The sequence below is a fragment of the Lepisosteus platostomus genome, chromosome 22 (assembly GCF_059453375.1).
Source record: "Lepisosteus platostomus isolate fLepPlt1 chromosome 22, fLepPlt1.hap1, whole genome shotgun sequence".
Classification (NCBI taxonomy): domain Eukaryota; kingdom Metazoa; phylum Chordata; class Actinopteri; order Semionotiformes; family Lepisosteidae; genus Lepisosteus; species Lepisosteus platostomus.
In genome coordinates, this window is record NC_142632.1 from 7,968,599 (window position 1) to 7,984,233 (window position 15,635).

At 46.9% G+C, this 15,635-nt stretch overlaps 2 protein-coding genes across 3 annotated transcripts in view; both read right to left on the reverse strand.

Moving 5' to 3' along the window:
• Nucleotides 1-5,452, reverse strand: part of LOC148643340 (phosphatidylinositol transfer protein alpha isoform) — a 32,192-nt gene extending 26,740 nt beyond the window's left edge. The window contains exon 1 of the mRNA XM_088616463.1: nt 5,298-5,452. Coding sequence (XP_088472589.1) covers nt 5,298-5,314 — 17 coding nt within the window. The 5' untranslated portion in view covers nt 5,315-5,452. The remainder of the gene's footprint in view (nt 1-5,297) is intronic.
• A 2,582-nt stretch (nt 5,453-8,034) lies between these two features.
• The window catches only part of slc43a2b (solute carrier family 43 member 2b), a 34,437-nt gene continuing 26,836 nt past the window's right edge, over nt 8,035-15,635 (reverse strand). For both annotated transcript variants that reach the window (XM_088616481.1, XM_088616479.1), the window contains 2 exons: nt 15,016-15,139; nt 8,035-14,290 (listed from right to left, as the gene is read on the reverse strand). In XM_088616481.1, the coding sequence (XP_088472607.1) occupies nt 14,129-14,290; nt 15,016-15,139 (286 nt within the window). In that variant the 3' untranslated portion in view covers nt 8,035-14,128. The remainder of the gene's footprint in view (nt 14,291-15,015; nt 15,140-15,635) is intronic.

Consider the following 15,635-nt stretch of genomic DNA (forward strand, 5'->3'; position numbering starts at 1 on the left):
CCTACAAAATAGTTGTACTTTGTCAATGGTCATATAACTACACTAACCCCGAATTAACAGTCCAGGAACGACACCTATTACACAGTGTCTATGTTACTGGGTGTCGACATTATTACGGTCTTGTTTGCTCAGGTGGACTGATTCCTTGCAGTAGTTAGTATCCTTATACTTACAATCGTTATATAACTAGGACTGTAGTTATAGACGTTCGTGCTTCCTGTTGGTTTTACACCTATTTTTTCTTAATGATTCAGAAGCTCGTTACCGTCGATGTAGCTGCACAAATGAGCGCACGTGGTATTTTGTCGCTCCAGGCACTGATAATCGCGAGAGGGCTGATGAATGTGAAACTGTACGACATCGCTAAATACCAGACGGCTCGTCGTCGTTATCTTCTATCATGAATCACTAATCGGTGGCATGGTTGCGAGGTTTCACTTGGGTAGTAGAATTTCAGACACCACCGTACAGATTTTTCCCCTGGCACCTGCGGTGGAGACCACTTACCAGTAATCAACTGGGAAGTCCCAGTTTTACTATATGACCCTAAAGAGCAGGACTAAAGAAACCAACCTCAAACACCCCTGGCATCTCCCAGCCAGACTGTCCACATCAATACACACCCCCAGGTGTGACACATCAAGCTCTGTGTGACTGCAATACTACAATGCCTCTCCTACAACCTTTCAAATGTGCTGGCGAATTTGTCAAGATGGAAAAGCTCCAGCAGTGAGCAAGAAATATTTTTGGAAGGTGATAATAGGATTGAACGATAAGGTTTGGCTCCCCACAGTACTCTAAACTCTACATCAGCTTTTCTGTACTATTAGAAAAAAAGAACACTATTATCCTCAAAGTTATATCTTCCCTTTCTTCCCAAAAAGCATTGCTTTTAAACACTTAGAGACTCTTGCTAAGAGGACATCAGCCCCCCAGCAATTTTCTCACACTGCTGTCTGTCGCTGCAGCTGCAGGCTAAACGGCTCCCAGCGCTTCAATGTAAAAGGCAATTCAAACCTCATCCATTCTCCTTCTTCGTACAGGATCTAAATATTTTATTAATACAGTAATAAATGTAACAAGAGACGCCGGCTGCCTGCTCTATCAGCAGCGCCTCAGTGACAATGCCTCCTGTTTAATATGTGCTGCTAGGGTAACAGGGGCATGGAGCACAGCAAGGGCCAGGCAAGGCGTGTACAGTTAAATCACTGGAGCAGGAACACTCAGTCAGCATCAGCTCTTCCAGATACGCTAAGGATCATTGCGGAAGCTCATTCACACTTATGAGCTTCAACTAGTCAAAGAAAGTGAACACACAGGGCCCTACGGACACGCCCGACGCCCGAGAGAGTATCACCCCAAGCCCAGCCCTCACTACAGGCGCAATCAGGGCATAGTACAGGAAGAGATTCATCAAAAAAGGGTGTGGAACTAGTACAACTCACTGTCAAGAACCCTTAAAACAAACAACTGGATGATGAATGAGTTTTAGTGTGTCAAGAAGGGTAGTTTGCCCCCCTCCTCTGCATTGCTCAGAACCTGTCTGGAACAAATGACCTCTGATCGAAAGAAAAAAAAAAGAAAGCTTTCTCTCTGCCTCCAGTCCCTGCTACGTGGGCTGAGGAATTCACCAGCTTCAAAAACGTCCAAACCGGTCTCACTGGTATCGCTCCGTCAGGGAGCACAGCTCGTACTCACCTGGGGGGGAAACTGGGTCGGCCAGCGTGATGCAGGCCCTTCACCTGTGTCAGTAAGAGCATTGGGCTTAAATAAGATTAGCAGCCTGCTCAGGCAAACGGACACAGCTTATTATCCCAGTGGGTTGACAGGCGTAGGCAGTGAGAGGAAAGTGAAACCACACAGAAATCGACACAGACAGGCCAGGCAGCCTGGACACAAAAAAAGGGAGGAATCACCAGCTGACTGATCCCAGTCCAGACCAACAGACCAGTATCACGGCCAGACTGCAGCCAGCTGCTGAAGTACCTCAGCCAAGCTCGTATGCATCTGTACTGACCACGGCCAGATAGTCCCGCTGGTTTCCCTTCCTGCGTCCTTGGGGAATCGCCAGCTTCTCCCGCCAGGAATTCTGGCTCTAACCCAAGACAACACGCGGGCAGAGGCCAGCTGCCCTGCGACATGGTCAAACACATCATTCTTCTTTTCCTGCAGGACCCCCAATCGCCCCCCCCATGCCAAGCTAAGCTCCATCATCGGAATATCCACCAACATATGCAGAACCCAGTCACACCCACATTTTGGATTCTAATTCAGCTCTTAACAAACATGCCGGCACTCGACTTTTGAAAGGAGTCAGAACAATCCAACTAATGTTTGCAATTGACTTTTCAAAGTAACTCGTAACGTTCAAACTACCTACTGCTATGGGGATTGCTACCCTATCTTGGAGGCGAACTTTGTCACGTTAAAATTCCTCCAATTACAGCCCAGCTTCAGCTCATGCTGACTGCCAACACGTCTGTCTGCAGCTGGATACGGACTCTCCCAACAGCCTCAAACTTTGTTCCCGGGTCCCTCAGAGACGTGACGGGAATTGAAATGAACAGAAAAAACGAATACGATCATGATATGACATTTTCTGGCACCACAGACATGAACTAGGGGAGAGGCGACTCCTTCTCCTCCCAGGGCTGGTGAAAAAGTAAATACCAGGCTGGGAGGTGGAGACGCACCGCACTCAGAAGCGCTCCAGGGGTATGGAACCTGATTCTCCAGGACACGGGAAAGACACACCCTGGTGAACGGCCTCTTTTCTCTTTCCGCTTCTATTCCCAGTTTCTTAAGTGTGTTTAACAAATGGAAGTCCTTTTCCATCAGCCTTCATTTTCTATACCCAGCAGGCCCACAAGCGCAGATCCCGAGCCACCGCTTAAAAAAAAATTGGGGGCGGAGCGCTGGCTCTGTGGCTCAGGATCTGCGCCTGTGGCTGGAAGTTTGCCGGTTCGAATCCCGCGGCCGGCAGAGGAATCCTACTCCGTCGGGCCCCTGAGCAAGGCCCTTCGCCCCAGCTGCTCCAGGGGTGCTGTATAAATGGCTGACCCTGCGCTCTGATCCCCAGCTTCTCTCCCTGTCTGTGTGTCTCATGGAGAGCAAGTTGGGGTATGTGAAAAGACACATTCGTAATGCAAGAAATTGTATAGGGCTAATAAAGTGACCTCTCTCTAAAACATGACCCGTTCTGTTGGCCTACAGTACAGTCAAGGCCTTTTCCCACACAGCTTGTAGGAGGTGCAGTCAGCTGCAGGTGCCTCATGAGTTATTTAGGAGCCTCGAGGCAGACGGGTCAAAAGCAACTGAGTCTTGAGACGTCACCTTATAGCCTTCTAAGCACTGTTCCAATCCAGACAGGTCCTGACAGAGGCAATGCAATGGGCAGGCCGGCTCAACACTGAAACACGGACTTGTATAAACAAGTACACAAGCAAATCGAGAGGCAGTGCCCGTGGAACTGTGGGAGCCTATGAGGCGCAGGTGGATGAGATCTGCCCTTCGAGAACGAGCACCACCCTAACAAGCTGGACAGAGCGGTTATCCAACATTTCTAATTGTCATTTGTTAGGGGCTTCTTAAATCCTGCACGTTCATGTCATTTACTTTTTAAGAGGCGTGTAATTTTACATGAACACTACAGACGTCCACAGGGGTCAAGTGAACTGCCCCGTGTATCGAGTGGCAGCGGGGCCCTGTGTCCTGTGTCCTCCGTCTCAAATGTCACCTCGGGCCGGGGCCTTCCTCATCTCATCTTCCTCAGCTGCTGTCCTCTGGGGAGCAGGAAGGACAGGGCAGCACCGGCCTCCTGTAGCACATTAGGGTTTGTTTGTCTTTTTAAAAAGGTGCTACAGCAACAAACGTCAATGATGAGAAGAGGGTTGACTTTTGGATAGTGTGTGCATCAGTGAATCTAACGCAGCACACCACTGGAGTTAAGAGAGAGGAGAGAGACGGTGAGAGGAGGGAGACACAGGCCTGCAGAGCACTCCTGCCTTCAGAGCAGACGCTGCTCCGCCGTTAACACAAGGGCATTTTCTCACACGCTGTGGAAAGACTGGCTGTTGCCTCAGAGAGCCGCAGAGTCCTCTGGCCCCTGCCTGCCTCAGGCCTGAGCGAGGTGTTCGCTGCTGACAGGACCTCAACTCAGCAGCCACAACACGGTCAGCTCAAAACACACCACAAAGACCATTCCCTCGCGACACGGCACAACTGTAACACACTGGCAAACATTTTCTGTGTTCATTGAGGTGGTTTTTACAGAAAGAGTTCGGTTAGTAAATAATTTTAGCGTTTAGAGGAGATTCGTGCTCCACTAAATTCTGGTGTCTTGTCTTTGGAGAGACACTAATCGGTCACCTGTTTCTGCACAACAGGCACCATGTCCAGCACGGCCACACACCGGCTCAAGGGCCGGCGGTGCCGGTAGGATCAGAGCCGGACAGACGCCGGCCGGGCGTCCCGTCGCGCTCGGACCTGCCAACTCCACGGAGTCGCGGCACCATCAGTGACTTGTGTTTGCTGAACGTTCAAATGAAGTTCAAGGACAGATTCCTGCTAGCAGAATTATTATATAATCTAAACAGTAGAACGAGAAGGACAAATCCCCCGCTGACTTACAGAACAGTAATAAAGCAGCGACTGTGCTTTGTTTTTTCTAAATTATGGCTAAAATAGACAAGTGGCCTGTAATGTAAAAGGATATTTTGACTGTTCCTAAAGCGCCGTGACTACAATAACATTGTCCCTGGGGCAAACAAACAGCCCCCCTGGACTCGGTTACCCCGCAGGAAGAGCAGGACCAGCCCCCGGCAGACCCACGCGTGTCCGCCCCGAGCGCGGCTGACCGACCACACCGGAGCCCCCGCAGGCTGAGCTCTCGGTCCCGCTCGAAAGGGCAGCCAGAGGGCTTGTCCTGACAGCTGGGCTCAGACTCAGTATTCAAATATACGAGTCCGGTTAAACAGGAGACACGTTCCCTTCCTAACCAGGGCCGCTGTAGAAATTCATTCATTCCAGTTCACCTCCGCCTCGCCGAGCGGCCAGACACAAGCGAAAACACGCCGATACTCTTTCTATTATTACTACTAATAATAGAAAGAGTATCATGAATGATATTAATATTACAATGAAAAATCATCACGTTTGCAACCTCCCCGCAAGCACACAAGCCGCCTACACGGGAACAGCGGACTGAATCAAAGTCAAGTTTAGCACTGAAGCCGCGAACACAAATTTCCCCGTGAAGAATTCCCTGAATTCCCACAGACGCTGGGGTTTGTACTTACAACTCCTTGATGATCATTCTTGCTGCCTGTGTGTTTGCACAGCGTACCGGCAGCTCTGTCAGGCTCTTCGCAGACGCGGATTTCCGTCTCCTATCCTCTCATCCCGGGCTGTATTTTCCTCAGTTTCACTTCCTGATTGGAGCGCAGGGGGGCGCGGCGCCGCCAGGGCGGCCACGCCCCCTCGCCGACACGACGATGACGTCGCCAACCGGTATCGGGCTTTAAGGTCACCGTGGCAACAGCTTTCCTCGTTCTGAGGCTGATGTCATGATGTCACGGCCACAAAAGAAAGCTTTGATTTGAAATCCTAATCCCAAATCCTTTAAGATGCACATAGGCGAATGCGATCCGCATTTCCTGTGAATGATTCTCATTGTAACATTTTATTTACGATTCGGTGCTTTGCGTTTATGTAACGATTCATACTAAACCCCGCCTAAATACAGCATTCTAAGATCTCTGTCACTGTTTTTATGAACAGAAAACACGACTGTTGCTTTAAGTAGAGTGACGTCCTTCCAGCACAAATACGGATAGCACTGGTTTCACTGTAGTATGAAAGCACCGGAGTAAAATCAGTGTTGCAGAAGCCGGTCATGATCAGTATAGTGAGATGTCATCTTCCTCTTGATTGATTCAACAGCTTCATTAATGTTACAGTGCTGGTACTGAGAATAATGTGTTATGTTTTCATAACATTCATAATGCATTAATATTGCATGATTTTGTCTCACCAATTTACAAATATGTATTTAGGTTTAATCTGAAAATCTTTAAATGGCAGGCACCAGGGGGTTCCTTGTTTTTCCACAAGTCTGGTTTTGGAAAGGTTTGGAACCCGTCTGTGATTTCTAAGAAGCTTACAGGATAACTACACTTATGTAAACTTGTTATTTCAGAAGCAAAACCTTTTAGTCAGCCTTTGTTTTCAAGTACTCGGGCGTATTAATCGGGTTCTGGGGTCTGCATGACGTCTTGTTTCCCGGCTGCAGTTTATTAATAATAATAATTGCTTACACTTATATAGCGCTTTTCTGGACACTCCACTCAAAGCGATTTACAGGTAATGGGAATCCCCTCCACCACCACCAGTGTGCAGCCCCACCTGGATGATGCACCAGTACTCCCCCACACACCAGCTCTCAGTGGGGAGGAGGACAGAGTGATGAAGCCAGTTCAGAGATGGGGATTATTAGGAGGCCATGATTGGTAAGGGCCAATGGGAAATTTCGCCAGGACGCCGGGGTTACACCCCTCCTCTTTTCGAGAAACGCTCGGGGATTTTTAATGAGAGTCAGGACCTCGGTTTTACGTCTCATCCGAAGGACGGCGCCTGTTTACAGTATAGTGTCCCCGTCACTATACTGGGGGATTAGGACCCACATGGACCGCAGGGTGAGCGCCCCCTACTGACCCTTCCAGCAGCAACCTTAGTTTTCCCCAGGAGGTCTCACATCCAGGTACTGACCAGACTCACACCTGCTGAGCTCCAGTGGGTTACCAGCTATGGAGAGCAGCACTGTAGACTCCGTCCCCGGTAGTACCCAACACCCGACCAATAAGCACAAGGCACTATAGTAAATAGTGTCTCAGATGCTCTTTGACAGTCTCCGGTGTTACTCTTTCAAATGATCCCACTTTCAGTTTTAAGCAACCTCAGGGACTAAAAGGACTGTTTATAGACAGGTTATGGTAAGTAGGAACCTTGATCCTGTGGCTAAAATGTGTTCTTGTGTCCCCGTGGCAGACGGGTTTCTCCCGTGCCTCCGTTATCAGCAACACACCCGCACAAGCGCATACAGTGTGCATACAGACAACGATTAGCCTGGGAGTGAACTCCAGCACACAGTGGGAGTTCACCGTGCAGCACACGGGTGAAAAAATCCTGTTGAACACGAGAAGAACATGCAGACGCCGCACATACTACATTCCAGTCGAGAACGGAGCTCAGGACCCCAGAAATAAGCGCTCGCAGCCCAACCGCCCTGTCCCCCACGCTTCGAGCACCGAACTTCATGAACTCCTCCATAGTGTTAGAAGGTTTATCAATTGTGCAAGGCTGCCCTCCGGTGGGCAAAAGGGGCAGATTCTTATTTTTATTTGCCGTGAGCTCTAACTTCACTTTATGGTATGTTCCTCCAAGCCCACTAGATAGAAGGACCCTCATGATTTCCTGTCTTCGGGGGGAGGTTTAGGTTTTGGTTTCTCTGTATTTACTGTATATAGTGAATATTACAACATGTTTTAAGAATTACTAGATGTTTAAATGTAACTATAATAATAATAATAATAATAATAATAATTGCTTACACTTATATAGCCCTTTTCTGGACACTCCACTCAGAGCGCTTTACAGGTAATGGGGATCCCCTCCACCACCACCAGTGTGCAGCCCCACCTGGATGATGCGACGGCAGCCATAGTGCGCCAGAGCGCTCCCCACACACCAGCTAACTAATTGCCAAAATATCTATAGAACAGATGTAACCTTTGTGGCAGAAACTAGAAAAAATGATCAACTTGAATGGGTCCCTTTTCACAGGCTAAACGGACAGGTGTACTTGAGTGAGCTGAGCCCATTTTACACTTTGCAGTTGCGCCTGTTAACCAGAAGAGGGAGCTCACCACAAGCATGGGGGTGTTCTTGCGGTGTTACTGGCCGTGCTCATGGCAAAAATGAGCGCAGTACTAAATATTCCCTTTTATTGGTGAAAAAAGAAGATAGACACAAGCGGCACATTTTTAAACAAATTACTTTGAGCTTATATTTATTTGTCATATAAGTGATTTTTTTCTAGATGAAGAATAAAGACTAGAATCATACAAGAAAATACATTAAATGACCAAGAGTTAAAAAAAAACTAAAAAGAGAACTTTCTCAAACAGTGACGATTGTTATAAAAGAGTCAGTTACTGAAATGCATATATGTAAAAAAAATTGACACGTGAGAAAACAAGATTTTTCAAGTGAATAATCGCACAAAAACATAGTTGGAAAAAGAGTACAACAATCACAACCACACAAAACTAGCAGTGACATTTGAAATCCATCTTGCCTGCCGGTGGAGTTAGTCTGCTCCTGCTGAGACTAACCCTTTGTATTCTGATACACAGCAGTCCCGTTGCAATATCAGTTCAAAATATCAGTTCTTCAATACTAAACCAGGTTGTCTTTTTGAAACAGAAAAAGAAGACATGATATGAATGCTGATGACATGAAAGTGCTGATCTCAAGGAAAATAAATATCCACATGCGTCCCATCCAATTCCCGAGCCATCTCTCTGTCACCCACGAGGTCAGTGGGAAGGGTGCTGTCCAAGCCACATATGAGGCTACAAGCAGATGGGAATTGATCCAGAAGAAGAGAACTCCAGGCACTTCAGCACATGGTCAGTGTCTGTGAGGCCTGGCCTGCCCAGACACACAGTATTCAATGTTAACAACACTACCAGCTGTGCTGTAAAACACACATGAATTACATCACTGCAGCCCATCTGCGTATTAATGTGTATTGCATACATAATGTTAAAGAAAATACTATCAATGGCTACAGGAGGTGAACTAATTCAACACAGCTTCAATGTTCCAAGAGCTCGGCTGATCTCTGACACCAGTTCCCCACAGGGCAGACCTCTCACAGAGATGTAGACCAGTCTGCACATGAATTTATTCTGATCTTTGCGTTTACAACTGAAATATTCCCATGCAGCTGTCTTGAAAGAGGTGGGACGGTTTACATTCGAAGAGAGATTGCAGGAGATCTAGCCAACAGGGAGTTTTACAGACACCCCCTGTAGAAAGTGCAGCAGCACAGAGCAGATGTGGTTTTGTAGGCTTTTGCTGGTCTTTTATACTTTTTAGACTGAGAACCAGTACCAGCAAACTAAAGGGAAAAGTTAAACATAGAAAAGTCATCAGAATTAACAGCAGTCTCAAAAGCAGCTACTCCAGAATAAATGAAATGATGAGTATCAAGTTTTCAAGTTTATGACTTTAACTACTGAGAATGAACAAAGAGTTGTATTCTGCTGTAGCTAATGAAATCATATTGCACAATTCCTCAACAGCTGAAAACACTGTTTTCTTTTGCTGAAAGGCAAGTTAATATAAAGTGAAAAGTGCACGCGTCACCACAGCTGCAGAAACACAAGCACTCGTGTTTGGTCAGAATGCAGTGCAGGGCTAGTTTGGCGGATACCTGCTCCCAGTTAAGGTGCATGTGTGTGGGTCACAAGGGATCGAGGAGCTGCAGGAAGCCCGCAGTGAGCAGCAGAGCTCTGGGCAGCTGCATGGCTACAGTGCGAGAGGTCTGCTCTGATTCAGCAGGAGGCAAGAAGCATTCCAACACATACAGGTGACATTCTGTTCATCACAGAAACCCCACACCAAGCAAAAAGGTAGTTGAAGCCCTTGCTGTTCCTTGTAAAAAGACAGGAATCCTCTTATTAGCCTGAAAGGATCGCAAAACACACTCATTTCTAATGGCAAAGTCAGAAACAAAGCTTCTTGGCTGATCATTTCAGACAATTCCCCGGGCAAAAATAACAAAAGCTTTTTTTTTTCTGTATGAGAACATTACTTGACTATTTTGAAGTTCACTTTTCTGTTGGCTTCATAAAAGTAAAGGGGAAGGAAATGGCTTTATTCTTAACTTCCTATTTTGTTGAATTCTCTAGAGAGTTGTCCACAAAAGTGACAACTGAAAGGGAAACACGTGGCGTTTTTGTTTCTGGATATGGCTATGACATTCCAAGGAAGAGATTCCAAACAAAGTACCAGGCCGAAAGAGTTTCTATTCAAAGGGACTCTCTGAGTTCAGAAATACACACCTGTGTAGGTGGCAGGGAGGGTCTGGCTGTACTCAGAGCCAGATCTAGTTTTTAGAGTAAGTTTCACAGCCTTATGCATTTCCATGACAGGAAGAAAAGAATGAATTCGCCCTTGAATAGAAATCTGGTTTGGCCTCCTGCTTTATAGTTTTAAAGCAGACGTGGCAACAGAACGTCTTGTGTTTAACCATTATTTGTGAAAATGAACTGAGAATGGCAGACAAGCCCCGGAGAAGATGAATACTCAGCCCCTGACATCTTTGGGTGTAGACCTTAGGCTTTCCTAGGGCATTGCAGTCAAACACAGCCCATTCCAAACTGGGACACCAAATTAGTGCTGCATGCCTGCTTTCATAAGAATAGTACAAAGTGCAAACAGGTGGCAGGCACTTAGCAGCTAACACAGTGATCCATCTGGACCACAGGCTGTTAGGCTGGCACGGTAAGGAAATTGTGGGTGTACAGACAAATTCATCTTGGCTTTCCTCCTTTTCAATATAAGAGCACACTGAAGTTTTCAAGTGCCTCTGAAAAGAAATAGTAGTGCAAATGTAGCACCCAGTGAAAACTGCGGTTTACTACGAGACATGCTGTGTATATATAAATTGTGTATTGCGAGTGTCGCGTGGCTACTGTAATCTCACAGTCTGGGAGCTTCAGAAGAGAGACAGTTTAAAAAAAAGGGAAAGACAATTTTCTGGGGGGAGTGCTCATCGTGGACTTTGAGAGAAACCTGTTCTGCGTCTCTGTGCTCCTCCAGTGCCTTTTTAATAAAAATCCATAAAGGAGGTTAACACAATTGTGGCAGAGATGAGGAGCTCTTGAAAGGGGAAGCAGTGTTATTCAAAATCATGACAAAGGACGATTTCTCTGCACACCCGTCAGTGGCCTGTACTGGCGCTGCCCGGTGTCCAGTAACACCTGACATTGCTCTATGTAGTAGGTGCAGAGAGCCCTGGCTTTCAGTGCCCAGGAAACAGCTTTTAACTCTGATTGACCCACTCCAGGAGTGTTAAGGGTCCTCACAGCTGGAGAGGACATTCGGATGTCCTGGATAGACACGCGGTGCCCGTCATCAAGAAGGGCAGGTTATTGCAGTGAAGGAGAAGGACACCTGCCCGGACAGTATAGCCCTCCAGGCTGTTATAGCCCCGGATGACTGGTGTGTTTCTCCAATCAAGATTCACATACCCACGTTTCTCCTAATGCAATGTTTCATCTACATATACCAGGCCATCAGTTACAACGGAAATCTCAAAATATATTGCAGATAAATACAATAGAAATAATCTACAGTTTATATAGAAATAGAGGGAAAAAACTAACATGATAAAAAACATAAATTTAAAAATGACCACAGATATACTGGACAAAACAGTTTTATCAATACACACTTACACATCATGAATCCGCCTTATTTGGTAGTGTCTGCAGGTTTTGAAGTATTATTGCTTGCAAAGTGTGCAGTCATTAATTTTCACTTTGAAAACCTCATTTAGCTTCGTGATGTGGTATACAAACAAACAGGCCAGAGCAAGCCAGCATACAAACATTGCCCAAATTACTCTTGCTTAATCAGAAACCTCTATGAACCATATATGGCACGGGCAGCCTATCCTGTATTCGGAGTGACACGTGTATTGGGCAGCTCGCTACACAGCCAGTCAGGTGTGACCTGCTGCACTGGAAGCACATGACTGATCAGCTTGGCAGCAGTGCCATTGCAGAGAGACTCAAGCTGCACAGTGCTGATGCTACAGTCAGAGGAGGGGCTCCTGCCTGTGTCCTGGCTCGAAAAGCCCCATGGGCTCTCAGCACACAGCGCCCTGAAGCAGGAGGGACTGCAAACACCTGGCTGTGAAGCTCATTTCTCACCCCTGTCAGTACAGGGAAAATGGGCTTTTATCTAGTCTAAAAGAGCTTCCAAAAACTGCACCATGATTATGGCTGTCAGAACAAAATGCTGCAAATCTACATCCTGAAAAACACAGCATTTGTGTCAACCTCACCTACACTGAACTGCATGAAAACAGACTTCATCTGGATCATGTCTGTTTTGCACAGTTCAGTTCTTCTCAGATTGCTGTATTTAATGTAATTGTTAGTTTGTTTTTCTAAATAGTTTGAAATTAAGTATCCGTATTCAAAACCAAGCATGCAATGCTGCATATAAGGAATAATCTCTGATTAATCTCCATCAGTAAGACCCTGGTCAGACATTCATCTATACTGACAAAGAGATCACTTCGGATCACTGCTGGAATGCAGCTTGTTGGAAGTCATATTTACAGATAGACGTCATGGTTGTGACACATCATTTGAGAAAACGAGATGCTCCTGGAGTGGTGAGGGCTATCTCGGGGGGGTTGACAGCTGAAATACGTGACCCTGTCTGGTTTTTCTCTTTGAATTGAAATGAACAAGCCTGTTCTGCATGTGGATCAATCACAGCACCACACGGATCCCCTTTCCGGTTATAACTGATGGAGATGCTCACCCCTGGCACTGAAAACAGCCACCTGCTGCTTTATTAATGACAGCAATGCCTCAAAGAAGCAGTCACTACATGAAAGGGATCGATAGCTATTACTGTTATGTATCGTGCAAACTCTGCTCTTAGCAATGTTTCTTTATTAACAAATTGTCTGTGTCTACAGTACCAGTTCAAAGAAGAAGTGATTTAGCACCTGTGGTTTCTAGCAGACTGGCGCATGCCTTGGCCCCTGTCTGTGGGGAAGTGCACACCCACTGACACAGCACCGATTACCAGCAGTGTGCCGTGATGCTCTGAGCACTGTGGAGTGTTCTTCTGCCAAGGGGCATTATTATTCCTGGCATACTCAGGCAGAGGGGTGGCCATCACCCCCATGATCAACAATTAAAAGATCTTTGCAATAGCCAGAGAGATCATCTTTACCACAGCTCGGTGGTCATTTGCCCTGATCTTACATGCACATAAGCAATAACACGTCTGCTTTAACCGTGCCGTTCTGTGAAAAACGATTACGAGCTCTGCGCTGCTGGCCGAGGCCGATGGGTGCTGCAGGTCACAGCTGGAGCTCATTGCTATCGCCTTGCACTCAAAAGACTATTAAAGAGGGACATGGCTCTAGAGTCGATTGTTTCCCGTTGTTGTACGAGTGGTTTTTTCGTTTTTTAAGCATGAAGCTCGACTGTCAAACAGCTTCAGCTGTTCATTATGCTGCAACACAGCTCCTTTCAGAACAGACCCTGTGTGCCACCAAGTCGTTCTTAATACACACGTCATCTCAGTTTAATCATTTAGACCTACCGGCTCCTTTATTGTCTTAAAATGATCCTTTTCTATATAAAAAAGGTTTAGCACCAATATTGAAGAAGACTATTAATCACTTTTGTGGAAAACCACAAACGGCACTAGGTACAGCTTTCCTTTTCAGTGTGTTTGTGAAATTCCTAACAATTTTAGAAGCAAAATTCCCATTCTTGCACTCTATTACTGCTCATGGCCTCTGTAAGAGAATTCTTTTATCACACTGCAGTTCAAGAGGTATTGCAAAGATCTAAAAAAGTCTGCAGTGGTTTTGGCTGACTTTTGAAACAAGCCCCGATACTGTGAGTTGGTTTGGAAAAGATTACAAACAAAAAAAAAATACTCAGGTTAGTTTTAGGCTCTTCCTTTTTTTCTAAAAAAACTGGCAGTGCCCTCTGAACTTCACAGTATATGCCCCAGTTAAAGTCCTACAAAACTAAAATGAAACACAGAGGATACAATTAAGAGAGAATCTAACACTCAGCCCAACAAGGTTGGCTGGTTCCTCCCAGAATTCCCCCGGCTCACCCGGGTGCCTGAGTCAGCCCTGCTCAGTCTGGTCTCCAGGGGCCGTGCGGGAAGTGGCGCTGTGAAGGGGTGTCATGGGAAGGGTGAGTGAGTGCGAGCGGAGTGAGGGACAGTCACGCGGAGGACACCATGTGACACCGAGAGTCCTCTCTCTCTCCCCCCCCCTCCCCTCTCGGGGACTTTACACAAAGGCTTCGTGCGCACCACTGCCGTTGATCTTCAGGAAGATCTTGGCGTCCTCCGCCTTCTGCTTCCTCTTCCTCACCAGCTGCCGGCGGAAGCAGAGCAGGTAGAGTGGCAGGCAGAAGCCCAGCATGCTCAGCCCCAGCAGCCCGATGTTCACCTGTTGGGAGACAAAGAGTGGGTCAGCGAGAAGCTTCCGAGCCAACCGAAGGCCACATCCCGAGTCCTGCGTTCAATCCATGTCACAATGATCACACAGCGGGCAAGGGGCGGGCTTTAAAGAACCGACGCCCCAACATGTCTCAAAAGGAAAGATGCCCACCACGAATTCAATCTCAATATTCAGGTCTGCCAAACCTGGAAAGAAATGTCCCCATAAAGCAGCGTTTCAAGCTCGACACCGAAGACATGACTGAAAATGTCTTCCCATGAGGAGCAGCAGGAGTCTGGAAGAAACTACCCGTCCAGCTGCTGGATCCAATTCTCTGGGAAGTTCCAGAATCAGGCTACAGGATAACTAAGATGAATGAGCCACCAGCATGCTGCCCACAAGCTCGGTCAAACAAACGGCCGCCTCTTATTTAACTTGTCTTGTGTTGCTCTGCCTATGGGATACGGAAAAGTTACTTTTAAAAGTTGTCTAAGGCATTCATTTTTTTAAATTAATAAGAAATTATGAGAGATTTGTCTTTTAGGAGGCAACATAGTACTTTATTTATGTAATTATACACGTCCTACGTCGATCATTTTGACTGATGACTTGTTAAAATGGTTTTCCCCCCAGCTTCTTGACCATGATAAAATGTAACCCTTGCACAAGTTACCACCCGCTTGGGCTCCGTTTAAAGTAACCGCCCCCGAGGGGCACGAGCGCCGACGTCGTACCCAGAGGGGGTCTCCGTTCAGGGGGCCCATCATGGCCGTGAAGAGGGGCTGCTGCAGCAGGGCGAAGAGGGCGCTGATGAGAGACTGCATCCCCGTCAGGCTGCCAAACTGGGTGGAGGGGTACCTGCCAGGGACAAGGGGCGGGTTAGGGTGGCAGCACGGGCCCCAACCAGCAGACTGTCACGCATTCCGCACGCACCCACAAACACCGTCACATTCCCACACGCACCCCCTCACGCCACAACTAACCTTCCCATTGCCTTCCACTCCTGTCACCCTCCTCTTTTCCCTAACCATCGCTCACGAATTCCAATTCTCTTTGGAGCTCCCTAGTGCGCGCCCCCTTCTTCTTTCAGGTTTTGATCTCATTGTTGCTTCCTGGACTCTCGCTAGTTTCTGACCTCGTCTCTGCCTTTGCGATTTGGATTTCGTTGTCTCGATTGAACTGTCCCAGCCCGGTTTTTTTACTTCCGCCTGCTCATTGGTTTTTGAGCATAAGGACTTGGATTTTTGTAACATTTGCTATACGGACTTCCTGCAACAGCGCAGAAATATCACCAACTTGAGCCCTGCACAGGGTCTTTTTTTTTTTTTTTTTAGCATAACAACTGCTAACACAG